Below are 27892 nucleotides of genomic sequence, written 5' to 3'. Positions count from 1 at the left end.
ATCAGTAAGGGCTACTGCTTCAGACCAAAACCTACTGCGCACATGACCTGCTCAGAAGATGGAAAGGCTGGGAGATTATAGGTGATGAATGCTGCTTGAGGCATCAGCACTATTGTACTCTTTTCTCTCCCTGTTCTTCCCTTACAATCCCATGATTTATAATGCTCTGTCATGTCCAATTTTGGTAGCGGCCTGATGGTTGTCATAAGGCTGTAAACACGCTGAGGTTTTACTTTCTTGTGTGCTTTCTCCCACTTTGTATTCGTTATAATCCATGTCACCCAATAATGGATTAATTTTTTTGATCCATTTTTCTGTTCTTGTTAAGCTCCTGAGGTTTGGGAAATGAATATTCAGAGTGTCAGTATGTGGAACTGAGCTGAAAAATTATTCTGCCATAGATATTTAGGGAGAAGAAAATGAGATACTGTTCCAGGGAATTTAATAAGCATAAAGAGGATCAGATTAAGGGCGAGAGGCTCTGGATTTGAATCCAGGCTGTACCACTAGCTGATTGCCATGATCTGGACACGTTGCTTCAACTCCCTGCCTCAGCTTCCCCTTCTGCATAATAAAGCATTGGACTAGATGATCTCCAAGTTCAGTTGCAATTCTGGCATTCTGTGGATGGATCAGGACTCTGGATCTACATTAGGGGGTGTGAAAGGATCCTCCTGTGTCCCATGTTAGTACTGTTGACAGCGTCAGGTTGTCCCAATGTCCCAAGTGTGCAATCGAGTAGTGAACTTGAGTACCATCCTCCAGAAGGTTGTATCTCCTGGTAGGCTTTTCCCTCAGAGAAAACTGGGGAGTATGTAAGCTAAGGAGGAGACCTGGAATGTACCTGCTGGAAGAGGAGAAAGCCAGTATGTATGTACAAGTCAGTGTATGAGAAGAGGGAAGAAATGGTGAAGTAAATGGGACTACTTACCTTGAGGAAGGGAAGATGCACTAGACAGGTGGCTACCTAGAATGACCAAAGATTTTTCATGTGCAAGAGGAAGCAGCCTTCAAGTCATTGAGCACCTCATGGTCCGTATTCATTTGTAGCCTTCTGAAATGTTTCCATTCTTCTCTGCATGATTTCCTTAAGTGTAAGTGCTAGAGAGATTTGAAGTGTAACAAGTACTATTGAGTCTAGATTTAAGGATAAAATCCAATTGAGAACCAAAAACAAAACAAGACATTACTTAGAATCTGCACATGCCCCAAGAGGCATGATATACTTTTATTCTGCCAAGACAAGTCAGCTTCAATGAAGAAATTCCATCTTAAATCCCTGACCCCATTCATTTTCAATGACCTTCACATCCATTTATTTGTCAGCCGATCCCATGGCCATGTACTTGACCTTGTCATGTTCCAGATTATCCATCTGCTTCCTTCTCTTCGACTCTACTATAGCTATTTCAAACTGTGTCCACTTTCCACAAAATTCTAACCCTGCAATTTCACTGGCTCACCCTCAGGAGACGGCCTTACCTCATCCACGGGGAAATTTGAAAACTTCAGATGAAAGTATCCTCAATTTTCTGCCACCAAAATTATAAACTCTCTTTTGTCTGCATCCATCCTTTTGTCCTTCTCTAGTGCTTTGATAGCAAAGACATCCTTCAACCAAAGTTAAGCAATGACTTCAGTCCTTCCCCCAAACCTTGACATTTTAATTTCTCTATTCTATATCTCTAATCTTTTTGTCTGCCAACCCCTTCCACTCAGCATTTAAAGTATTGAAGTCTTTTTTTCTCAAAAAGCCCCCAATCTGATCCCCACATTCCCTTCCAGCTACCACTGATCTCTCTCTCCCTGTCATGGCCGAGTCACTTACACTTACTGCACCCACTTCCTTACCTCCCACTTACTCTCCAACCCACTGCATCTGACTTCTATCCCCGACACACCACTGAAACTGGTCTCACCATGGTCTCCCTCAAACTCCTGTTGTTAAATCCATTGGGTAATTCTCAGTCTTCATATTATTTGATCTCTGTGCAGAATTTTATACTCTTGGCCTCTCTGAAACAATCTTCCTTTGACTTCTATGTTACCACACAGTCCTGTTTTGTGTTGTTTTGTTTTTCTCCTCAACTTTCTGGCTACTCTCTTAGTCTCCTTTGCAAATTCCTTTTTCTATGCCTGTTAGTATCCCTCAGAGTTCTTCCTTCTCATCTCAAGCCTCACTCTCCTTAGATCATCCCAGGAATTCCCATGCACAATTGCCTTATATACCCTGATACCCATCTACAGTTCCAGTCTCTCCCAAGTTGCATAACTTTATCTTCAGTTATCCCCTGAACATCTCCACTTTGATTTCCACAGGACATTCCATGCATCTAGAATATAATCTCTTATTTTATTTCACAAACCAACTCCCTTACCTTTGTTTCCTACTTCAGTCAATGGCATTACCACCATCCAGCTTCTAGCACAAGCTGGAAGTCTAGACACCAACCTGCCCCTCTTTCTCCATCTTTTCCTGAACCCTGAATCAAACAAATCATCACATTCTGCCAATTGTTCCTCCTAAGTTAATATCTTTCAAATCCCTCCATTTCTTCTCCTGCCATCCTAGTTGGGTCATCGTTATCTCTATCCCCCTGCCTCTTCAATCCTTTTTCTAGGCTGCACCAAAAGTGATCTATCTAAAACTCAGATCTCACCATGCCAATCCCCCATCATGGTTCCTTACTACTCTTAAGAGGAAGGCCAGACTCCTTGACTTGACCCCATAACCCTTCATGACCTGAACTCTGCTTGCCTCTTTAGGCCAGGATTTCTCAACGTCAGCACTACTGATATTTGGGGTTAAATAATTCTTTGTTGTAGGAGGCTTTCCTGTGCATTCTAGGATATTTAGCAGCATCCCTGGCTTCTACCCCCAGATACCAGTCATACCACCTCCCCAGTTGTGATAACCATAATGTCTCCAGACATTGCCAAATGTACCCTAGAGGGCAAAATCAACCCTGGTGGAGAACCACTGCTTGAGACTAATCTGTCACTACACCCTACACCCTATATGTTTGAACTTCTAGTCATAGTAGCTTTTCCTTATTCCTCTACTGAACAATTTTTAATTTATTTTATATTTGTGACAGTTTTTTAAACATGTAATTCACATAGCATACAATTTATTCAAAGTATACCAGTTCAAAGGTTTTTAGTATATTCACAGAGCTGTAAAACCCTCATCACAATCAATTTTAGAACATTTTCATCACCCAAAAGGAAGCCTCATACCCATAGACAGTTACTCCCCATTTTCCTTCAACCCCCTGAGCCCTAGGCAGTCACTAGTCTATTTTATGTCTCTATTCAGTTGCTTTTCCTGGACATTTCATATAAATGGAGTCATGCAATTTTATGGTATTTTATGACTTAGCATAATGTTTTCAAGGTCCATCCATGTTGTAGCATGTATCAGTACTTCATTCCCTTTTTTTGTTGAATAGTTTTCTATAGGATGATATTTTTGAGGTTTGTTTTGTTCATATTTTATGGATACTCTGCATTTTTTTCTCTTTCATTCAGACACTGTCCTTCCTTACCTTCATTATATGATTCTGTGCTTGCACACTTCGACTCCTTCTTTCTAGAAACAGAGTCATGTTATGGAGTGGCTTCAACAGGCCACTCTGGAAGCCATCTTGCTCAGATTTTATATTAATAATTGGGTTTCTTCTCAGTGAAGACTCTGTATCCACTTTCTCTATCTCTATTTTCTCTATGCCCCCTTTTCTTGCCTCTCTCCTCACCCTTACAACTGGACTTGGTAAGGTCAGAATTTTGGGATCATTACCATGGTGCCCTGTGAATAGTTTTATCAAAACACGACATTATTTACTGTCTATCCTCTCACTAGTGTCACTAATTTAAATCTTTTGAAGGCAAAGACATTGTCTTATTACTAATACTTCCAGCCCCTGGTGTGTTTTCTGGCACATGTTAAGCATTTTAATAAATTTTTTGAGGAATCAATGCAAGAAACGAGGAATCATTGCTTTGATAACTTGCCTGGCATTATGGTTTCCCTGGATCTGGACCTGGCTTTGTCCTGGTCAGGCTTCCCAGAGATGGAGTCTTGCCTCTGTATGGGGTCTGGAAGCGTTGACAAGGACCTGCTGTCAGTCTCTCTGACAACCTGCCCAGGAGGCTGACTGCTGCTCTGCCCCTGCCTTCACCTTCAACATATAAAACCATCTCTCCTGGATTCCTCATTGACCTTCTTCACATTTACTTGCTGCCCTAGCTTTCAACTCCCACTCTCACTGTTGTCTTGTGATCTCACACTTTAGCCTCTCTTGAATGGACCAGGGGTTCAGTCCAGGGGGACTGAGTGGACAGTCTTGTTCAGGCAGCTGGACCCACTATTGTGGAGGTTAGAGAAAAAGCATGGCTCTCTTGAACAGAAGACACCAAAAAGTAACTTCTTTCTTACTCATTGTTGACTGAAGCAGTGTGGAAAGATGTGTTTTATGGTTTATGTTAGATTTATTTTGTTTCTTATGTAACAAATGGAGCACTGTTCTTAGTGCTTTACAAGTATTAATTTGTTCAGTCTTCATAATGTTATGAGGTCACTCCCATTCTTATCTGTTTCTCAGATGGAAACTTAAATGTTCACTCTCACACAGCTGCTAAGTGGCAAAGCCAGGAATCAAACCCAGGTGCTCTACCTCTAGAATTGCTCTGCTGCCTCTCTCACTTTGGGGCCTTTCTACATACTAACCCTCTAACTAGAAGACTCCTTCATCTCCTCTTCACCTGGCCAACTCCTACCCATCACTTAAGTTTTAGCTCAGTTGACTTTTTTCTCTGATAAGTAAGCTTTGACTGCTTCCTCAAGCCTGGATTGGCACCCACCCTGTGTGGTCTCATAGCAGCTGGTATTTTTCCTTTTATTTCACAAATCTATTGACTTTGCTATCATCTCTTTTATGACTTAAGCTCTTGGAGAACAGGAGCATTTTCTAGCTGGTATACCATTGTATCCCCACATTTAGGAATGAAATGCCTGGCAAGTAGTAGGTGCTCAAAAGTATTTCTTATATATATAAATGAATCCAAATGTCCAAAATATAGTATTATTTTATGAGATTCTGCTAGTCCAGTCTCCTTTCTCCCCTCTGATGGATTTTGGATTGACAGAGTATCAAAGTGAAATAAAACCAAAATAACAGCTAAGGGGCTTTCCCAAAGTCTCACTCTCAAAATTGGATTTTAATAAACTGAGTAATTAATATAATAGATTTACATAGCCAAATAAACCTATCCCTGCATTGTTTAGACCAATTCTGGAACTTGTCTCCAATTCTGAGAACACGCTAAAAGGAACCCTAAAAATCTGAATATATTATGGGTGACTCCTCACCACCCGTTTCACCCTTTCCCCTGGGTAGCAGCCGTGTGGTGGGGTAGGGAAGAGTGAATTGCCCATCCCAGCCATGGGGGCAGGAGTGCCAAGATAGGTCTAAGCTAATTAGTGAAATTGCATTCCCCTTCAGAAGTCACATGAAGTCCAGGTGCCCTCTTCTGAGCTAGTCAGCTTCGTCACCTGCTGTACCATGTGGTCTGGAACTGCTGCAGCTACCTTGTCTCCTTAAGGAAGTTCAGCCTAGGAGTGGAGCTGACACTTCAGAGGCAGAGAAGGGAGATTGTTGGTCCTTGACAACATCACTGGGCCGTGGCAAAAAACCCCAAAAGCCAAAAAACCCATGTGGAGTTCACCTTATCTCAGTTAACTGAGCACATCATTCTCCTTTATTGCCTGGAACTATTTGAATTAGGTTTCCTGGTCCTTTTAACATAAAGGTATACTGGTAACTGGTGCATGTCCAAGGACCTATGAGCCGGGTACCATGGGACCCTGAAGGTGGGCAAATGAGGCTACTTCTAACTCCCAGATCACACAGAATACAAGAAAGGAAAGGAGCCCTGCAAAGAATGCCAAGATCCCAACCATCACTGCCCCTGGGCTTCTGCCTCCCCTTCCCAGGCTTCAGGAATGCAGAACCAGGAAGGAAAAGTACTGCAAATCTAACCTTTTCTGGTCTCTCCTTGTCTAGACCTAAATGTCTAAAAGGTCAGCATATCATTTTTCACAGATTCAGGCTCAACATCTGATATTGAGAAAGCATGGACTTCTGGAATCAGAGCATCTTTCTATTAAATAAAATTGCTAGGGAAAGAAAGAGAGGATACTGTATTTAATGTATATTCCGAGAATGTTTAACTAAATAGATATTTCTTCTAACAACATCATGCAGTTTTATAAAGGAAAGCCTGTCTTCCCTATGTTAGCCTCACAAAGAACAACACCAACAAAATACAAACAGCAGGGATACCAAGGAAAACCAAAGCAGGAGAAAGTTTCAAAAATGTCTCCACAAATCCAAGGAAAGGGAGAAGGTGAACAATTGAAGATAAAGACATAGGGAAAAACTTTAGAAGATGCCATTTAGTTATTAAATAAAACCTGGAGGAGAAAAGTGCAAATTGAGTAGAAACAATAAAAGGAAAAGAAGAAGAAACATTTCTTGAGTCAAAGAAAGACAATGTTTCAGTTTGAAAGGATTTCATAAAGAACAATCAAATTGATTGTGTCCTGCAGAATTCTTAATTAATTGAGTGAGAGGAAATGGCTTACCTACAAAGAAACAAAAATTAGGTTGGCTTCAGATAATTCCTCATTAATATTAAATGCCAAAAGGAAAAGAAGCAACATTTGCAGAGTTTAAAGGGAAAATATTCAAGACTGAGAAATCTTGCAAGTTATTTTCACTTGCAAGGGCAGGAAAAGATATTCTTAACAAGCAAGAATCCAGATAATATATACATTGCCTCTTTCCAGAAATCTTATTAAAATTGTGCCCTGAAAGATAAATAAAATAGAAATCCTAGGATGAGAATATCTTTAAATCTTCAATATTTGATGTAAATTTTGCTGTTAGCATGTGACAGATACTTTTTACCATATTTAAGATGGTTCATATTCTTACTATTTTGTATAGAGTTTTAATCACTAATATGTAACTTCTATAAGGCAGGGAGTTGTGCCCATTTTGCTCACTCCTATATCCAATGACTAGAATAGTGTTTAGTTCATAGTTGGTGTTCAGGAAATACTTGTTGGAGGAATGAATCAATTACCCAGAAATAGATGCTGAATCAAGTCCAATGCCTTTCCTCCATATGTTTTTTTTTTTAAATAATTAATGTTATGATTTGCATTCATGGACTTCCTAATGCTGAACCATCCTTGCATTCCTGGAATAAACTCTTCTTATTGACAATATACTATTCCTTGAATATATAGCTGCATTTGATTTGCTAAGATTTTATAAGTAATCTTAAATTAGATGTTGTTTTATATTTTTTGTCTGTTGTGTGTGTGTGTGTGTCTTTTTTTTTTTTTTCTTTTCCTTTTCTTTCTTCTTTTTTGGCTTACCCTGAATCCTTCTCCCATTCTCCCTTCTGTTAGAAAGAGGTTCAGTTTTCCTTTGGAGAATTACTGCCTTCTCACTCCCAGCCCAAGAGGATCAGGTCAAGCTAACTCTATCCCTGCTCTAGGAGTGGACACATAATCCACTCTTGTCAAGCTGGAGTACCAATCTCCTGGCCACAATGAACAGTTCAGTGATGGGCACTGGAGCCAAGCCAGACCAATGAGACTCCTTATCAGGAGTTGTGCTGGAATTGTGAGGAGAGAGGTTCCCTTATTCTGCTGCAGTTCCAAGCTGATAGAATGTTAGTTTGTGCAACTGGTAAGCACCTTGCCACAGCCAGGTGGAAGTGTGATTGGGAATGAAACCAGCACAAAGGGAAGCTTTACGCACATGTTCTAGTGTGCCAAAAGACATACTCCCATATTTTTTGGTAACATGGACATGAACATAAGCTCCCCTTTTCCCTTAAGTCAGTTGATACAGTGTAACATTCATAAACTAGAATTGTCTGTATTTTAATTTTTTGTGCTCTCTTTAGCAAGTGTTGGTGTCAGGTCTTTGTTGGTCTCATAAAAAGATTTGAGAAATTTTTCATTTCAATGAACACTCTAAATATGTTGGAAAGCTAATTACTCACACCTCCTTCTATTCATATTCAGAATGCATTGAAAAATAGACACTGGACCTAGAAGGGAATGAAAACACAGTATACCCTTTATTACTGGCAAAGCTGGACTGAAGAACATAGGGAGCTCTGCAGCTCTAATGGTGAACTGAACTTCCCAGTCACTGAAAAGTACTGGAGAGCACAGGCCTCTTCTCCTGATACCCCTGTGCCCCCATAGGCAAGGTGGGAGAGCCAGAGAGCCCTATTGCAAGTCAATTTTGATTATTTCAACTTTCCTAAAGAATTATATGTTTCACTTAGCTTCTTAATGTAGTTATACCTTTCTCATTCCTAATGTTTTATATTTTTATTTTCTCCCTTTATTCAAAGCCCAAATTCCTAGGGACTTGCTTATCTTATCTTCTTGAAGAATCACTTCCTTTTTTCATTAATTCTGTTTTATTAATTCTGTTTTATTTTTAGCATTCTAGGTTATTTCTGCTTTTATTAATTATAATATATAATTTTATATATTTGGCTTATTTTATTAATTTTTCTATTGTTTTGAGTTGAACGCTTGGTTGTTATCTTTCGCCTTTTTTGATTAATAGTAAAAGAATTTAAATCTATAATAGTTCTTGTTAGCACCAACCCATAGTTTTGCTATGCACTGTTCTTATTTTTGTTGATATTTAGATGATCTCAGAGTATGATTTTGACTTAATTTACAATTTCTTTAAAGAAATTGTGGATTTTATTTGTTTAGTATTTTTTTTGTTTTGATCTACCATTCATGTGGCTCTAGTTTGATTGTGTGATAGTCCCAAAATGTGGTAAGATTTTTACATTTTGAAAAGTATTATTCAGGATTTTCTTTATGACTAAACACATCACAATTTTCTTCTACTTCTATGGGCATGTGAGAATATATATTCTCTATAAAGTATCAAGTACTAGATTATCTAGTAAGTTTATCCTACTAATTATATGCTTAAACTCATTTTTATCCTTTTTATATTTTTTTGTCTATTTGGTCAATCAAATTCTGAGACAACAATGTTAAAAAAAAACTCTTCAATTCTGTTTTTATCAAATTTTGTTTTTGTCTCTAAGAGTTGTGTTTTGTATATCTTGCAAAGTACTGTTTAGTGTAGAGTACATGAAAGTTTATGACATCTATATAATCTTGGTGAGGTTTTATTTTTTTTGTTTTTTGGCCACACCGTGCAGCTTGTAGGATCTTAGTTCCCCAACCAGGGATTGAACTCGAGCCACAGCAGTGAAAGCACCAGGTCCTCACCACTGGACTGCCAGGGAGTTCTAGTCTTGGCGTTTTTAATCAAATGGGAAATATTTTCTTTTTCCATTTTTACTCTTGGACTCAAATTTTACTTCATCTGATATTAACATTGCCACTCTTAGGTGTTTCTTTTTTTTTTGTATTTTAAGGATATACATTAAATTTTTACTATGAACTATACAGAAAAAGATGCATAGAACACAAATGTATGGCTTAAAGAATTGCTCATCTAACCACTACCCAGTTCAAGTAACTGAATGTAGATCATTGACAGAACTCTAAAAGCCAACAGTTATTCTCAACCTTCCCCTTGAATGTTACCATTATCCTGATTTGTGTAGGAATTTCCTCCTTTCTCTTCATATTTTAACCACCAAGGTGTGTATTCAGTACTTTAACATTTAGATTTGCCTGTTTCTGAAATGTACATAAATAAAATTATTCTATATAAATCTTTCATGTCTTACTTCCTTTGCTCAGTATTACATTTTAAAGATTTATTCATCTTGTTATGTGTAGCTATAGCTTTTGGTTGTTGGTGGCGATGCTGTATAATATCCCATCGTATAAATACACAACAATTTATTTTTCTCTTCCACCATTGTCTGACATTTGGGTTATTTCCAGCTTGGGCTATTTTATAATGCTGCTATGAACATTCTTGAACACGTTTCTTGTGCACACATTTCCATTGGCTATGTAACAATAAGTAGAATTGTTGGAGCATGGTGAGTATCTTTAAATTTAGTAGAGATTGCCTAACTCATATAAAGGGATTGTGCCTATTTATAACTCCCACACGTATGAGTTCCTATTGCTTTACATTCTCCCTGATATGAGATATGGTTAGTCTTTTTAATTATAATCATTCTGGTGAATGTGTAGTGATATCTTCCAGTGATTTTAATTTTGTATCTCTGGGATTACTATTGAAAGTGGGTGCTTTTTCATATATTAATTTCCTACAATTTTTTGCCTTTTGTGAAATGCCTGTTCCAGACTCTTGCTAACTCTTGGATTGTCTGCCATTTTCTTATTGATTTGTTTCTTAATTATATTTTTGGGTATGAACTCCTGGAAAAAATATTCTCCCAATCTATGGCTCGTATTTTCACTCTCTCAGTGGTGTCTTTTGATGAACGTAATTTCTTCATTCTAATATACTCAAATTTTTCATTCTTTTATTATATGATCGTTGCTTTCATGTCCATTTAATTAACTTATTTATTTATTTTTGGCCGTGCCGCGCAGCTTGCGGGATCTTAGTTCCCCAACCAGGGATTGAACCTGTGCCCCGTGCCGTGGAGGCGCGGAGTCCTAACTTCTGGACTGCCAGGGAATTCCCCTTTCATGCCCTCTATAAGAAAAATTTACTTTCCCTGAAGTATAAAGAAATTTGCCTATTTTATCTTGTAAAATATTTTTTGTTTGTCTTTCGCATTTAGATCTCAAATCCCCTTGGAATTAATTTTTGCTTATGTTGTAAGGTAGGGGTCAAGCTAGCACCATTTACTGAAAAAACTGTCTTTCTCTACTGCTCAGCATTGTCACCTATATCACATATCAGACATCCATATATGCTGGAGTCTGCCTCTATGTTTTCTATTCTAGTCCCTTGGTTTATATTCCTGTGCTAAGGTTACACTGTTTTAATAACTGTAACCTCATAATAAGGCTTCATATTTTTACAGCATGTCTTCCTACCTTGGTTTCTTTTACAAAAGTATCTTGGCTATGCTTGACTCTTCATATTTCATATACATTTTATAATCAGCTTATCAAGATAAGCTTTAAGATTATCCTAATCATAAACATGATCATAATACTTTAAGATTGATTGGGATTGTATTGCATATTTAGATCAATTTGGAAGAAAGGTCATATTTACAATAGGTCTTCAGTCCATGAGTATACTGTATCTCTCCGTTTAGTTTGGTCTTCCTTAACGTCTCAACAATTTTATGCTTACCTGCAGAGAGGTTTTGAACATCTTTTATTAGATTTTATCCTAGATATTTCATATTGTTATGCCCTTATAAACGACATACTTTTAGAATTTTATGTTTTAACTGCTTGCTGCAGGTATGTATGAATACATTTGATTTTTGTACATTGTATATGCTTATAGTCCCTCAAGAAGAGACTCTTAGAATGCTTTCCCTCACTCTATCCTCTTTCTGCCTGTTAAGATGATTGGAAGTTTTACTCTGAGTTGTTAAAACATTTATTTCAGTATTCTATTCTAAGAAACCTGATTTATACTTAAAAATGAGATTTATTGAATTCATTGAAAATCAGTATTTTTCTTACATATTTTATCTTCCCCAATCTGATATTTTTTTTTCTAATTACATTTTAATGAAGAAGACATATTTCTTCAAGTCCTTTGTAAGAAGTCCATGGCTGCATGCTTTTTGAGTCCTTGCAGTTCTTGGTTGGAAAACCAGAGAGTCACAGTCCTATCCCAGTGATATTATTTAAATATTTCTCAACGTCGTCTAGCTTCCAGTGTTGTGATAAGAACTCTAGTGTCAAAATAATTATCTTGCCCTTGTAAGTAAGCTGTTCTCTCTTTCTAAAAGCTTGTAATATATGCTTTCTAGTCCTGGAAATTAACATTTTCCCAAGAAAATGTTTGTTTATATTATTTTTATTAATCTTGTGTATAACTCTGTGACTTTTAATCCAAAAATGGTATTTTTTTAGCTCCAGAAAATTTTTTTATTTTTATTTTTTAGTATTGTTTCCCCATTTTTTCCTTTGTCTCTTCCCGAGCTGCTTGTCTTTGTCAGTTATGTATCCTGAGTCTCTCCTCCATTTCTCTCTTATTTTTACTAATAATTTTCATTCATTTGTCCTTTTTGCTCTATATTCTAGAGTATATTTTTAGGTCTATTTTTGAGATCAATAATTCAGTTTTCTGTCCCTCCATATATTTTCACTCCTTCTAGCTTGTTTTAATTTCAGAAATTGTTTTTTAAATTATTTTTCCTAATTTTGAGAGTTTTCTTATTATCAGCTTTCTCTTTGGTAATATCTTTTTTTTTTTTTTTTTGCAGGTTCTTGTCAGTCATCAATTTTATGCACATCAGTGTATACATGTCAGTCCCAATCACCCAATTCAGCACACCACCATCCCCACCCCACCGCAGTTTTCCCCCCTTGGTGTCCATACGTTTGTTCTCTACATCTGTGTCTCAACTTCTGCCCTGCAAACCGGTTCATCTATACCATTTTTCTAGGTTCCACATACATGTGTTAATATACGATATTTGTTTTTCTCTTTCTGGCTTACTTCACTCTGTATGACAGTCTCTAGATCCATCCACGTCTCAACAAATGACTAAATTTCGTTCCTTTTTATGGCTGAGTAATATTCCATTGTACATATGTACCACAACTTCTTTATCCATTTGTCTGTCGATGGGCATTTAGGTTGCTTCCATGACCTGGCTATTGTAAATAGTGCTGCAATGAACATTGGGGTGCATGTGTCTTTTTGAATTACAGTTTTCTCTGGGTATATGCCCAGTAGTGGGATTGCTGGGTCATATGGTAATTCTATTTTTAGTTTTTTAAGGAACCTCCATATTGTTCTCCATAGTGGCTGTATCAATTTACATTCCCACCAACAGTGCAAGAGGGTTCCCTTTTCTCCACACCCTTTCCAGCATTTGCTGTTTGTAGATTTTCTGATGATGACCTTTCTAACTGGTGCGAGGTGATACCTCATTGTACTTTTGATTTGCATTTCTCTAATAATTAGTGATGTTGAGCAGCTTTTCATGTGCTTCTTGGCCGTCTGTATGTCTTCTTTGGAGAAATGTCTATTTAGTTCTTCTGCCCATTTTTGGATTGGGTTTTTTGTTTCTTTAATATTGAGCTGAATGAGCTGTTTATATATTTTGGAGATTAATCCTTTGTCCGTTGATTCATTTGCAAATATTTTCTCGCATTCTGAGGGTTGTCTTTTCGTCTTGTTTATGGTTTCCTTTGCTGTGCAAAAGCTTTGAAGTTTCATTAGGTCCCATTTGTTTATTTTTGTGTTTATTTCCATTACTCAGGAGGTGGATCAAAAAAGATCTTGCTGTGATTTATGTCAAAGAATGTTCTTCCTATGTTTTCCTCTAAGAGTTTTATAGTCTCCGGTCTTACATTTAGGTCTCGAATCCATTTTGAGTTTATTTTTGTGTATGGTGTTAAGGAGTATCCTAATTTCATTCTTTTCCATGTAGCTGTCCAGTTTTCCCAGCACCACTAATTGAAGAGGCTGTCTTTTCTCCATTGTATATCTTTGCCTCCTTTGTCATAGATTAGTTAACCATAGGTGCGTGGGTTTATCTCTAGGCTTTCTATCTTGTTCCATTGATCTATATTTCTGTTTTTGTGCCAGTACCATATTGTCTTGATTACTGTAGCTTTGTAGTATAGTCTGAAGTCAGGGAGTCTGATTCCTCCAGCTCCGTTTTTTTCCCTCAAGACTGCTTTGGCTATTCGGGGTCTTTTGTGTCTCCATACAAATTTTAAGATGATTTGTTCTAGTTCCGTAAAAAATGCCATTGGTAATTTGACAGGGATTGCATTGAATCTGTAGATTGCTTTGGGTAGTATAGCCATTTTCACAATATTGATTCTTCCAATCCAAGAACATGGTATATCTCTCCATCTGTTGGTATCATCTTTAATTTCTTTCATCAGTGTCTTATAGTTTTCTGCATACAGGTCTTTTGTCTCCCTAGGTAGGTTTATTCCTAGGTATTTTATTCTTTTTGTTGCAATGGTAAATGGGAGTGTTTCCATAATTTCTCTTTCAGATTTTTCATCATTAGTGTATAGGAATGCAAGAGATTTCTGTGTATTAATTTTGTATCCTGCAACTTTACCAAATTCATTGATTAGCTCTAGTAGTTTTCTGGTGGCATTTTTAGGATTCTCTATGTATAGTATCATGTCATCTGCAAAGAGTGACAGTTTTACTTCTTCTTTTCCAATTTGTATTCCGTTTATTTCTTTTTCTTCTCTGATTGCCGTGGCTAGGACTTCCAAAACTATGGTGAATAATAGTGGTGAGAGTGGACATCCTTGTCTCGTTCCTGATCTTAGAGGAAATGCTTTCAGTTTTTCACCATTGAGAATGATGTCTGCTGGGGGTTTGTCATATATGGCCTTTATTATGTTGAGGTAGGTTCCCTCTATGCCCACTTTCTGGAGAGTTTTTATCATAAATGGGTGTTGAATTTTGTCAAAAGCTTTTTCTGCATCTATTGAGATGATCATATGGTTTTTCTTCTTCAATTTGTTAATATGGTGTATCACATTGATTGATTTATGTATATTGAAGAATCCTTGCATCCCTGGGATAAATCCCACTTGATCGTGATGTATGATTCTTTTAATGTGTTGTTAGATTCTGTTTGCTAATATTTTGTTGAGGATTTTTGCATCTATATTCATCAGTGATATTGGTGTGTAATTTTCTTTTTTTGTAGTATCTTTGTCTGGTTTTGGTATCAGGGTTATGGTGGCCTCATAGAATGAGTTTGGGAGTGTTCCTTCCTCTGCAATTTTTTGGAAGAGTTTGAGAAGGATGGGTGTTAGCTCTTCTCTAAATGTTTAATAGAATTCACCTGTGAAGCCATCTGGTCCTGGACTTTTGTTTGTTGGAATATTTTTAATCACAGTTTCAATTTCATTACTTGTGATTGGTCTGTTCATATTTTCTATTTCTTCCTGGTTCAGTCTTGGAAGGTTATACCTTTCTAAGAATTTGTCCATTTCTTCCAGGTTGTCCATTTTATTGGCACAGAGTTGCTTGTATTAGTCTCTTAGGATGCTTTGTATTTCTGCGGTGTCTGTTGTAACTTCTTCTTTTTCATTTCTAATTTTGTTGATTTCAGTCCTCTCCCTCTTTTTCTTGATGAGTCTGGCTAATGACTTATCAATTTTGTCTATCTTCTCAAAGAACCAGCTTTTAGTTTTATTGATCTTTGCTATTGTTTTCTTTGTTTCTATTTCATTTATTTCCAGTCTGATCTTCATGATTTCTTTCCTTCTGCTAACTTTGGGTTATGTTTGTTCTTCTTTCTCTAGTTCCTTTAGGTGTAAGGTTAGATTGTTTACTAGAGATTTTTCTTGTTTCTTTAGGTAGGCTTGTATAGCTATAAACTTCTCTCTAAGAACTGCTTTTGCTGCATCCCATAGGTTTTGGATCGTGGTGTTTTCATTGTCATTTGTCTCTAGGTATTTTTTGATTTCCTTTTTGATTTCTTCAGTGATCTCTTGGTTATTTAGTAACGTATTGTTTAGCCTCCATGTGTTTGTGCTTTTTACGTTTTTTTCCCTGTAATTCATTTCTAATCTCATAGCGTTGTGGTCAGAAAAGATGCTTGATATGATTTCAATTTTCGTAAATTTACTGAAGTTTGATTTGTGACCCAAGATGTGATCTATCCTGGACAATGTTCCGTGCACACTTGAGAAGAAAGTGTAATCTGCGGTTTTTGGATGGAATATCCTATAAATATCAATTAAGTCTATCTGGTCTATCGTGTCATTTAAAGCTTCTGTTTCCTTATTTATTTTCATTTTGAATGATCTGTCCATTGGTGTAAGTGAGGTGTTAAAGTCCCCCACTATTATTGTGTTACTGTCGATTTCCTCTTTTAGAGCTGTTAGCAGTTGCCTTATGTATTGAGGTGCTCCTATGTTGGGTGCATATATATTTATAATTGTTATATCTTCTTCTTGGATTGATCCCTTGATCATAATGTAGTGTCCTTCCTTGTCTCTTGTAACGTTCTTTATTTTAAAGTCTATTTTATCTGATATGAGTATAGCTACTCCAGCTTTCTTTTGATTTTCATTTGCATGGAATATCTTTTTCCATCCCCTCACTTTCAGTCTGTATGTGTCCCTAGGTCTGAAGTGGGTCTCTTGTAGACAGCATATATATGGGTCTTGTTTTTGTATCCATTCAACAAGCCTGTGTCTTTTGGTTGGAGCATTTAATCCATTCACGTTTAAGGTAATTTTTGATACGTATGTTCCTATGACCATTTTCTTAATTGTTTTGGGTTTGTTTTTGTAGGTCCTTTTCTTCTCTTGTGTTTCCTACTTAGAGAAGTTCCTTTAGCATTTGTTGTAGAGCTGGTTTGGTGGTGCTGAATTCTCTTAGCTTTTGCTTATCTGTAAAGCTTTTGATTTCTCCATCGAATCTAAATGAGATCCTTGCTGGGTAGAGTAATCTTGGTTGTAGGTTCTTCCCTTTCATCACTTTAAGTATATCATGCCACTCCCTTCTGGCTTGTAGAGTTTCTGCTGAGAAATCAGCTGTTAACCTTATGGGAGTTCCCTTGTATGTTTTTTGTTGTTTTTCCCTTGCTGCTTTCAATAATTTTTCTTTGTCTTTAATTTTTGCTAATTTGATTAATATGTTTCTCAGCGTGTTTCTCCTTGGGTTTATCCTGTATGGGACTCTCTGCACTTCCTGGACTTGGGTGGCTATTTCCTTTCCCATGTTAGGGAAGTTTTTGACTACAATCTCTTCAAATATGTTCTCTGGTCCTTTCTCTCTCTCTTCTCCTTCTGGGACCCCTATAATGCGAATGTTATTGCGTTTAATGTTGTCCCAGAGGTCTCTTAGGCTGTCTTCATTTCTTTTCATTCTTTTTTCTTTATTCTGTTCCACAGCAGTGAATTCCACCATTCTGTCTTCCAGTTACTTATCCGTTCTTCTGCCTCAGTTATTTGCTATTGATTCCTTCTAGTGTAGTTTTCATTTCAGTTATTGTATTGTTCATCTCTGTTTGTTTGTTCTTTAATTCTTCTAGGTCTTTGTTAAACATTTCTTGCATCTTCTTGATCTTTGCCTCCATTTTTATTCTGAGGTCCTGGATCATCTTCACTATCATTATTCTGAATTCTTTTTCTGGAAGGTTGCCTATCTCCACTTCATTTAGTTGTTTTTCTGGGGTTTTATCTTGTTCCTTCATCTGGTATATAGCCCTCTGCCTTTTCATCTTGTCTATCATTCTGTGAATGTGGTTTTTGTTCCACAGGCTGCAGGATTGTAGTTTTTCTTGCTTCTTGCTTCTGCTGTCTGCCCTCTGATGGTTGAGGCTATCTAAGAGGCTTGATGGGAGGCTCTGGTCGGTAATATCTTTTTGAATCTCGTTGAAAATTTGTATCAGAAAATTCTCTTTCTTGCTCTCTTGCCTCTATTCTATTTAAACAGCCTCCACTTTATTTTGATTTCTCAATGTTATAGCTCTCCTTTTAGGCTTTTCATTCTTTCAAATTTCCAGTCTTTCTTTCTCTTCTTCCTCCCCTTCTTCTTCTTATCATTCTTTCTCCTTCTTCTTCCTCCTCTTTCTCCTCTTTTTCTTCTTCTTAGCCTTCTCCTTCCCATCCTCCTCCTCCTCTTCTTCCTCTTCTCCTTCTTCTTCTTATCATTCTTTCTCCTTCTTCTTCCTCCTCTTCCTCCTCTTTTTCTTCTTCTTAGCCTTCTCCTTCCCATCCTCCTCCTCCTCTTCTTCCTCTTCTCCTTCTCTTTCTTCTTCTGTATGTGTGTATTTTTATTTCTTATGAAGACAGGCCTAGACGTACCAGCACCATCAGCCAGTGTAGGTTCGTTCAACACTATTGCGGTCAGGCTGTTGGTGACTTGAAGGTGTTGGACCCTTTCCAGGTAGATGAACAGCAAAGGGTAGACAGGCTAGGATTCCTGAATTTAGGAAAAGGAAAGGCCACTGGGTCCATGAAGTTGTCCAGGTTCATGAGAAGAAAAAAGGGGCACTGAAAAAGATCGATGCCCCTCAGCCGGATTGGCCCACCTAGGACAGCTGGTGCCAGGATGGTCAGCTCCTCCTGGCACTGTCAACAGCACACTAACTGGAATGCTGGCTTTTCCTGGGCTTTACCCCTTGCCCTCTGAGATGTAAGCCATTACCCACTGCAAGCAAATCCCAGGTGGTTGCTTGAATCATCTCCATGGAAACTGATACCGTACTCAGGCCAGTGGGACTTTTTCCAGGCTTCCTTGCTTCCCTGGACTTTGGTCATAGGGATTAAGCCATCTCAAAAGAGTACTGAGCTGGGAGTGAGTGCAAAACATGCAGTTAGAGTATTTCATTTTCCCTCTACATCTGCAGAAAATATACTTCATTATTTTAAAATTGAAGGTAAAAATAACTTTTATTTGTTAAAAAGGGAACTCATGGCATAGTGGAATCACCTCATGTGTGGAGTCCAATACCCTGCACAAGATCCATGGCTTAGAGCCATCCAGCCCTAGGTTCCTCCTCAGTGAAGTAGGAGTGATGGAACCAATGGGTCCAGGCCTCTTCCAAACAACCTTGTGAAAATCAAACATGAATGTGAAGATACTTTCTTGGAAGTCAATCACCATGAAAATGCAAGCTGATGTTACATCAATAAGAATTCAAGTTATAATAAAAAAGAAATGGGCTATCTAATGTAGCAGTAAAACTCCCTATCACTGGAAGCATGCATGAGAAAGTTGCTCAGCGCTTAGAGACATTTGGAGAGATGGATGCATCAGACATTAGAATCGTTAATCTCTGAGACCCTTTTCAATTTTCTAAAAGTCTATGATTCATCCAGCACTTGGAAGTATCATAGGCCTGGGAACTGAAATTTCTCTGAAGTTAAACTCAACTCCATAAATGTGAAATCAAGTAGGACCAAATATATATTCCAAATTGGGATAAAGTTTGGCCTCGATATGTGGCTAATGCACACAGACTTCTCTCTCACTAATAACAGAAAAAAATTACAGTGGGAATTCTTTAGTAAAATGACTAGCTGCAGTCCATTGTCATCATCCTGGCAGGCTGAGGGAGAGATGGATCCCAGGCTTAATTAGCAAAACTTGACAAATTCTCTCTCGGGCCCTAGGCTCCAAGCCCACCTGCTCCTACTGCCTTGTAGGCATAGAATTCCAATCTCCAGTCTGTGCCTAGATGTGGTAGGAATGGATGAGTTCATAGGGTACAAGTTATCAAGAAAAACCATCCACTCATACTCAAATGAAACCTGAGTGAGAATCACATCTCTGTCAGTTATCATATCCAGTATATTCTGAAAACTAATGAGCCTGTTAAACTTCTACTGGAAACTGACAGTAGAGTCCTATCCTCATGAAACCAAGTATCACAATGCAAAATGAAAGGGAAAATAAAATCTGGCTGTTGAGACTTTTCTTGATTTACTTGATTCATTAATTCAACCAACACCAAGAATCCTTTATGTCCTGAGGTACTTTGCTCAGCATCATGGAGGGGATCCAGAAAAGAACTGGTGACACGTTCTGTCCCCAAGATATTTATAGTAATAAGTGCCAACAAACTATGACAAAGTAGAAAATTACCGTGAGAAGTAGAGAGAGATGAAGGTGTGAGTGGGACATGGGAAGGTTATTTCTTACCAAGGGGTTCAGGGAACTCCTCCTGGCCACTCAGTATTTGAGCTCAATCCTGAGGAATGGGAAGAATACAGATGTGCCAGGATGAAGGTGAGCCAAGGCCCAGAGGCAGGTAAATATGAGGGATGTTCATGGACAAGGAGATAATAATGGCACTTATCAAGTGTTTACTGTATGCCAGGTGCTATGCAAACTCTTTAAAACTAATTATTTCATTAGACTGAGAAAACTGAGGCATAGAGAGGTTGAATAGCTTCTTTGAAGTCACACAGCTTAGAAGTGTTAGAATTGATACAACGTCTGGTGGTGGTTACAGGAGGGTATGTAAAAGCCACTGATGATAAATCAAGAGGATATTGGATGCCAAACTTAGGAGACCAGTGTGTCCAGCTCTTGATATATTCTTCCCAGATGTTGTTATTGAAAAGATTCAACACATCTGTTACTAACTAAATTTTCCACTCATCATAATGGTTTGGGAAATCTTGAAACCCTAGACTTCTTTGACAGAGTGAAAATGGTCAACTGTTATTACCTGCTTCACCACAAGGTTCTTAGCTCTGAATTCAGCAGAACTCTGAGATGATCTAAGGAAAGGCTTACTGTAAGTTGGAACCACTTGACTCTGGCAGAGGAGGAGTAAGGAACTTTGGTGAGAGTCTTTTCATGAGATAGGCAACTGAGTGTTATAGAATGGAGTCCCCCCACTCAGTTCAGACTGAATAAGAAAGGCCTACTATGTGGAGAATAGATAGACTAGACTAGAACAATAGTCCACAAACCTGGGGTCAACAAACCAAATTCAGCTTGCCACCTGTTTTTGTAAATGATGTCTTATTGAGACAAAGCTGCTTATTCATTCATGTATTGCTACTTTCATGCAATAATGGCAGTGCCGAATAGCTGCTACAGAGACTGTGTGGTGTGTGGACACTAAAATATTTGGCCCTTTACAGGAAAAGTTTGCCAACCTCTAAAACAGAAAAATCGGAATCCTAGCACATTCATGTTGGAAGGAAGAATGGAGGTCATTTAATCCATACTCTTCTCCCCTCCCCACTGCCCAGCCCCTGCAGCACACTCCACACACACAGATAGAGGCTGAGCCCCACAGAGAGGAAGAGATTTACCTAAAATCACCGAACTGGAAGGGACCATGATTGGGTCACTAACCATTAGACTGGTGTTTCTTCTACCACACCAGTTCTGAAAGACTAAAGTAACTTCTAAACAATTACTCGATAACTAGGTGCCCAGCACCATGCTCTCTCAGGGTTCTAAGATGAGAATAGTAGAAGATCTGGGGTCTCCCCATCCTGTGGTCCACACCAGACATGGTGATAGACCTTGCACAGTGAAGTTGTACCTTAATACCCTCTAAAGTCGGCATATGAGGGAAAAATCAAATAGTACCTAAATTCCCTTTAAACTCCCACTGGAAGACCTCACAACAGAAACAGACTTCATGTCTCTCATAGGGTTCAACACCACCAGTCGGTCCTTTGAGGCTGGAACTGATTTCTGCTTTTTGGTGATGCCTCAGCTGCAGTAGCTGGCTTGTGTTCAGCAGCCCTATATTCAAAATGCCTCCCAACTCTGAGCAGCACACAGGGAATGAGACACAGTGAGGACACGGTGGCAGGCGCTCACCTCCCATCGCACCTCCGCTTGGCCTAGGGCCTCTGCTTATTGAGTGGAAGACCAGGAGTCACCCCCATGTTATTCAAATTATGTTCCTGCTCTTCTTCCCCCTCTAGCTTTTATAGATGAATGAGTGTAAGATGTGCCTCCACCAGATATCTGAAGCATTAGACGCAGTGTGTGGTAACATTCTCTGTGTCTCGTAGAGATTTCCATGTCAGGGGCGTGTGTGGAGTGTGTGTGTATGTGCATGGACGAGATTCAGACACAAATGTGCAGAGAGGTGAGAGATTTTCCCAGACAGGAAAGTCTCTGTGGAAGCAGCAAAACTTGATGTGGCTTTTGTATCAGAGATTTACAGAATCTTGGAATTAGAATGTTATTTGAGGGCCAAAGACTCCCAGACCATGCCCAGTGCAGGAATTGCACCTGTGGCATCTTGACAGACAGCCTCTGCCCGAATCCTTCAGGTGATACACTCACTATTTCCTGGGGGAGCCCACTTTGTGCTCAAATAATTTCAGTGGTTATGACACCGCAGAACGCATTTTGGGACTCAGTAGAGCATAGGTCTGTCTCGGTGCAGAAAGAAAGCAGCAAGAGGCAGAGTGACAGGTAAGGAAAGAATTTATTAGTATAGGACGCTTGTGAGAAATACAAGCGGTAGGCAAGGGAGTGTCACCCCGAGAGCTTAGTGGGCTACAGTTTTTTGTTTTTGTTTTTTTCTGTCTATACATATTATACTTTATTTAGATGACACCACAAGGAAGCTAATAACAACCTGTTTCTTTCCAGAAAAGCTAACTGGACTAAATAGGCCAACAGAATCTATCATCTCTTACTAAATTTATTCTGATCGGCGTCACAAGGCATCCTGAGCTGCAGGCCCCACTTTTCAGGGTCTTCCTCATTAGCTACACAATCAGAGTAGTGGGAAATCTGGGCATGATCATCTTGATCCAAGTGGATTCCCACCTACACACACCTATGTAGTTTTTTATCAAACACCTGGCTTTCATTGATCTTGGTAATTCTACTGTCATTTGTCCTGAGATACTGGTAAATTTTGTTGTGGATCAAAATACCATTTCCTATCATGCATGTGCCACACAGTTGGCTTTCTTCCTTATGTTCATTATCAGTGAATTTTTTATCTTGTCAGCCATGGCCTATGACTGCTATTTGGCCATCTGTAACACTCTGCTCTACAATGTTCTCATGTCCCAGAGACTTTGTCATGTGCTGGTAGGCACTCCATACCTCTACAGTACCTTTCAAGCACTAATGTTCACTATCAAGATTTTTACATTGACTTTTTGCGGCTCTAATGTCATCAGTCATTTCTACTGTGATGATGTTCCCTTGTAACTTATGCTGTGCTCAAGTGCACAAGAAATAGAATTGTTGGTCATACTATACAGTTTTATAATCAAAGGAAAAGTGAGGAGGGGGAAAAGACCACCTTCCTCATTTTTGAACAGACATCAAACTTCCATCATCAGCTCCTCCTCCACGTTGGGCGGGGGTAGTTTTCTTGTTCCTACTTGGTCATACTGGGACTGTCATGGCGCTATGGAAATGGGCCAAAAGTTGGTAACATACTAAAATATGGTAAATCATCTCAGTTTTCAGTATAATGTCACCTTTTCCTTATATTTTTGTTTTTAGTACGTGCAGAGAAGCATGTCCTAGGAATCGATAACTTACTGACCTCACTGGGCAGGATGTGGACCTCATTCCACCATTGTTTTATGTTTGGGGGCATGTCTTGTGCTTCTGTTGCATGGTTTTCTTGCTACGAAAGTGTACTTTCTTGAGTGATGATTAACTTACAGGGGTCTCCCATACTTTTTTTCTCTATTTACAATCCCCTAGTGAGATTAACTATTTAATCACCTACTTTGTCCCTTTACTCTGTCCCTATCAGTTAAATATCTATCCTAAATATTAAAATGAACTTAATAGTTTCTAGTCCTATCTTCCAAAGTCACAGAGAATGAGTCCCTTCTCACTTTCCTAATGATGGTTCTTAGGGTGCTTGCCCAAGTCAATCAGATCCCTTTCCTGTCCTGTCTTCTGTCCTCCTGCTCATGGAGCAACATGGATGGATGGAGTGCGTGTGTGTGTGTATGTGTGTGTGTGCGTGCACACACACATGTACATACGTATTGGGACGTGTAAGGGAGGGAGGAGGGGAGAAAATTACAGCAGTTCTGAATTTAAAACCATGTAAAAACCATGTGAAAGTGAGAGTAGAAAATTAGGCAGACCACACTGCCCAGGACATTATGTGCCAAACTAAAAAGTCTGGGCTTTTAGGTAGGAGAGTCATACAGCCTGATTGGCAATTTAGAAAGATTATTCTTCCTATATTGCAGAGGAGACATTTGCAGGACCAGGACAGGAAGGCCCATTAAGAAAATACTGTAGGAGTCCAAATGAAGGATGATGAGGTCTGATCAAATCAGAGCCACAAAGATGGAAAAGCAAAGACACGTTCAAGAAATGTTCAGGAGAGAACTCGATGGATGTAGACTCTGAGGTGGGAGGGAGCAGGGATGATGCCAAGGGGTGGTGGGACAGGCAGCAGATGGAGCCTCTCCAGAATCCTGCCACTACCAGAAATGTTCATTCCAGGGCCTCAGAACCCTCCCGAACGAGTCTCTGCAGAGAGAGAAATGATACATTAACTGCAGGAGTTGGCAAGGAGTGAGGAATAGGAAACACTAATTACAGGCCAAGATCATTAACCAGCAGGTCTGGGATCAGCTGCATGTAACCTCAACTCATCTGCTCCTGCAAATGGCCAAGGGAGGATGCGAGGGGAAGAGTGTGGGCAGTACATTTTGCAAATGCTAAGGTAGCAGCTGAGCACAGACCTTGGTGACATGAGTTTGATATGCTTGGCACTTCGGCTCTGGTTTCTGGAGCCCTTGGGGTGCCAAATGCACTGTAGCCAGCTGGCCAGTTGTCCAAATGTCGCTTATGCCTCTAGGCCTCTAATTACCAGGCTCCCCTTTAGCCTTATAGCTACACTCCATTAGGGGCTTGCTGGCCACATGCACAGGAAATGGATTAGAGGCCATTAGACCATCCAGGTTGAAAAAGGTCAGGTCTTGCCTCCTGGGAGAAAAGCCTAAACTTCAGCTTTGTCATGTGGTGTTTGAAGCCAGAGAAAGATCTCAGGACTAGGAAAGAGTCCCAGCCCAGCTATATGGCCTTGAGCAAGCAAATTGTTTCACTTCACACAGTCTTGGTTTGCTTATGGGGCATAAATAAGCAATGTTCCCTAACTGAGAACATCAGATGATATCAGAGGCAGGGGCGTATGCATCTCAAAGGCTGTTGCTACTGCTGCTGATGTTAACTGCTAACCTGAATGTATAGGTGGCGGACTGGGAGTGAAGAAACCAAGGTTTTAGTCCTATTTCTGCTGGTGTGCTGTAGGACCTTGGGCAAGTCACTTCTCTCTAGGCCTCAGGTTCTTCATCTGAAAACTGAAGGGATTGGTCTAGCTCAGTGATTTTTAACCAGAAATATACACTAGAATTGCCTGTGGAGCTTCTTAAAAATGCAGGTACCCACATCCCACCCTGTTATGTTGAAGCAGGTTCTCAGCGGATATTAGATGCTCACTGAGAACCACTGGAATGGATGGTCAGGTGCCATCTGCCTCCCACCTCTGCCTACCTGCTCCCCCCACACCTGGAACGACTTGATCTCGCCCTTGGGATAAGCCTCCCCACAGCCTCCAGCACTGATCCTGTCCTCAAGCTCTGGATCTCGGCATCAAGCCGCCGGTGCTAAACTGTCTCTGACCTCCTGATTTAGTCTCACCCCTGAGCCCGAGCCAGCTGTCGAGATGTGGTCTCACCTTGTTCCCTGAGGGAGCTGCACTGCTGGGCTTGTCCAGCACTGATTGGCAGAGCATTGTTTTGCTTTTCTCAGCATCTGGGGTCCCATCCCCCAACTCCAGACTAACGGGAAGAGACCTGCTATTGGCTGAAAGATTGCCTTGCTCTGGACCACCTGCTAGGAGCATCAAAATATCCCCTGCTGTTGGACCCCTCCTGTGGTCATGCCACACCAGTCTCCATCTGCCTCACAGAGAACCCCACTCCCATCCAATATTCATGTTGGACACTGTGATGTGGCTTCCTTCCCAGGACTGCATGTGGCCTGTTGCCTGACCAGGCAGGTGGCATTTTCTGCCTTTATGTGCCTTAAGCCTATGGCTTCATTCCTTTCCTATTTCAACCTGATTTCTGCTCTGTCCAGCTGCAGCCGTGGTCATTTTAATGAGCTCTGTCCCACCCTGTGATTTCAGTGATTTCTGATATCTCTGCCAGCTGAAAAGGCAGAACCAGGGAGGTTGCTTTGGACCTGGTCTCTCTGGGACTGGGTTTCTCATCTGTAAAACAGGAGTGCCAACATCTGCCTTGTAGAAGCACTATCTCTCACTCGAATGCTGCTCGCCATCTATGAACTGAACTAAGTCCTACTCATCCTCAGGCCTCAGGCCTTAGACGTTGCTTCATAAAGCAGGTCTCTCTTACCAACACTGCCCCACCACTGTTATGTGCTCTGATGCAACCTGTACTTTTCCTTTCAACTCCTTAAACTCATGTAATTGTTAATTACACACTTTAAAGTCTTTCTCCCCTACTAGGTCATAAGGTCTGTGAGGGTAGAAACTGCCTTACTCACCAACATTAAACCCCCCATGCCTGGCACATAGAAGACAGGGGATGTGTCTCATGACTGACAGATGAGACATTGGATGTGCCTTGTCACAGAGCAGGTGCTCAGTGAACATTATCCCTCCTCCCTGCTCCTAGAGAATACCACTGAGCCAATCCCAGGATGTGAGCACCCACCCAGCACAGGGGAGCACCAGGGCATGGCTGAGCTGTTTCTTGAGGTCCGTGCTGGCCTTCCTTCTGGGCCCTGTGCAAGCTGCCACCCTGGCAGGAGCCACAAACACCTAGAAGTCTGGTGAGAATGATACCCATAATTCCCAACATCAAAAGAATCCCACCTGAGGATCTTTTTTAAAATACCTGTACCTACACCCAACCCATAGATACTTTGTTTTAATTCATCTGGAATGCAGCCTGGGCTTTGGTATTGTTCAGTAATCCCCCAGGTTTTCCCTGTATGCAGCCATGGATGAGAACAATTGGTTGGGTTCCATCACCACTTTCCAGATACGAAGGTGAAGCACAGGAGGGCAAGGAATCGGCCCAAGAACACACAGTAGCTATGGCATAGATGGATGGAGCTAGAACTTAGAAGACCTAACTTTCCACCATGGCTCCTCCCACTGCACCAAGTAACAAACTGAAAAAAAAAAAAATTCCCTTTATTAATTGCAGAGGCAGATTTCCTGGCATCAAACAAGGCTGCGGGCAGAGAGCTTGTTTTTTTCTACCCTGGAAAATCTGTTATTAAAAGCTTGTTTATGCAAGAAGGGTATAATTAAAAGTGAATGAGTGTAATTCCTTTATCGCAATGAATATTAATTAAAGGTAAACACAGCATCAATATTCATTTAGAGGAAGACAGAGGCTGAAAAGAAGACTGCTCGTACTAGGGTTGTCCATCACATCAGAAAGTAACAGATGACAGGACTCCAATAGCAGAATGTTGCTCTATTTTTCTCACATCCTCTCAGATTTAGAAGTTAGCCAAAATACAAATCTTTTGTCAGGTTGGGCTCCATGACCAGGCACAACTGCATGGGTACAGCCCTGTCTTGTTCAGGACACAGCTCTCAGAAAGTTGTTTGTTTTTTTTTATACATCTTTAGTGGAGTATAATTGCTTTACAATGTTGTGTTAGTTTCTGCTGTATAACAAAGTGAATCAGCTATATGTATACATATATCCCCATATCTCCTCCCTCTTGAGCCTCCCTCCCACCCTCCCTATCCCACCCTTCTAGGTGGTCACAGAGCCCTGAGCTGATCTCCCTGTGCTATGCGGCTGCTTCCCACTAGCTATCTATTTTACATTTGGTAGTGTATATATGTCCATGCCACTTTCTCACTTCGTCCCAGATTACCCTTCCTCTTCCCTGTGTCCTCAAGTCTATTCTCTACATCTGAGTCTTTGTTCCTGTCCTGCCCCTAGGTTCATCAGAAACATTTTTTTTTAGATTCCATATATATGTGTTAGCGCAAGGTATTTGTTTTTCTCTTTCTTTTTTTTTTTTTTAACATCTTTATTGGAGCATAATTGCTTTACAGTGGTGTGTTAGTTTCTGCTTTATAACAAAGTGAATCAGTTATACATATACATATGTTCCCATATATCTTCCCTCTCGCATCTCCCTCCCTCCCTGTTTTTCTCTTTCTTGACTTACTTCACTCTGTATGACAGACTCTAGGTCCATCCACCTCACTACAAAGAACTCGTTTCTTTTTATGGCTGAGTAATCTTCCATTGTATATATGTGCC

At 39.7% G+C, this 27892-nt stretch overlaps 2 protein-coding genes and 1 long non-coding RNA gene across 3 annotated transcripts in view; 2 read left to right on the top strand and 1 right to left on the bottom strand.

The window, feature by feature from the left end:
- Window positions 1-12389, bottom strand: part of RTP4 (receptor transporter protein 4) — a 38425-nt gene extending 26036 nt beyond the window's left edge. Inside the window, exon 1 of the mRNA XM_082460734.1 lies at window positions 932-12389. The gene's annotated coding sequence lies outside the window, so the exon portion shown is untranslated. The remainder of the gene's footprint in view (window positions 1-931) is intronic.
- The window catches only part of LOC309660677, a 217451-nt gene that overhangs the window by 175284 nt on the left and 14275 nt on the right, over window positions 1-27892 (top strand). The window lies entirely within an intron of this gene.
- Window positions 19878-22906, top strand: LOC309659568 (olfactory receptor 8K5-like; the record flags this gene model as incomplete). The annotated part of the gene is given in 3 exon segments (XM_082459448.1): window positions 19878-19905; window positions 22252-22424; window positions 22428-22906. Coding segments are annotated over 3 exon segments (576 nt in total). The 3' UTR covers window positions 22803-22906.

This window comes from Balaenoptera physalus, assembly GCF_965194825.1.
Source record: "Balaenoptera physalus genome assembly, chromosome: 4".
Lineage (NCBI taxonomy): Eukaryota > Metazoa > Chordata > Mammalia > Artiodactyla > Balaenopteridae > Balaenoptera > Balaenoptera physalus.
The sequence above is the reverse complement of the archived record's forward strand: the minus strand, read 5'-3'. Positions and strand labels throughout refer to the sequence as shown.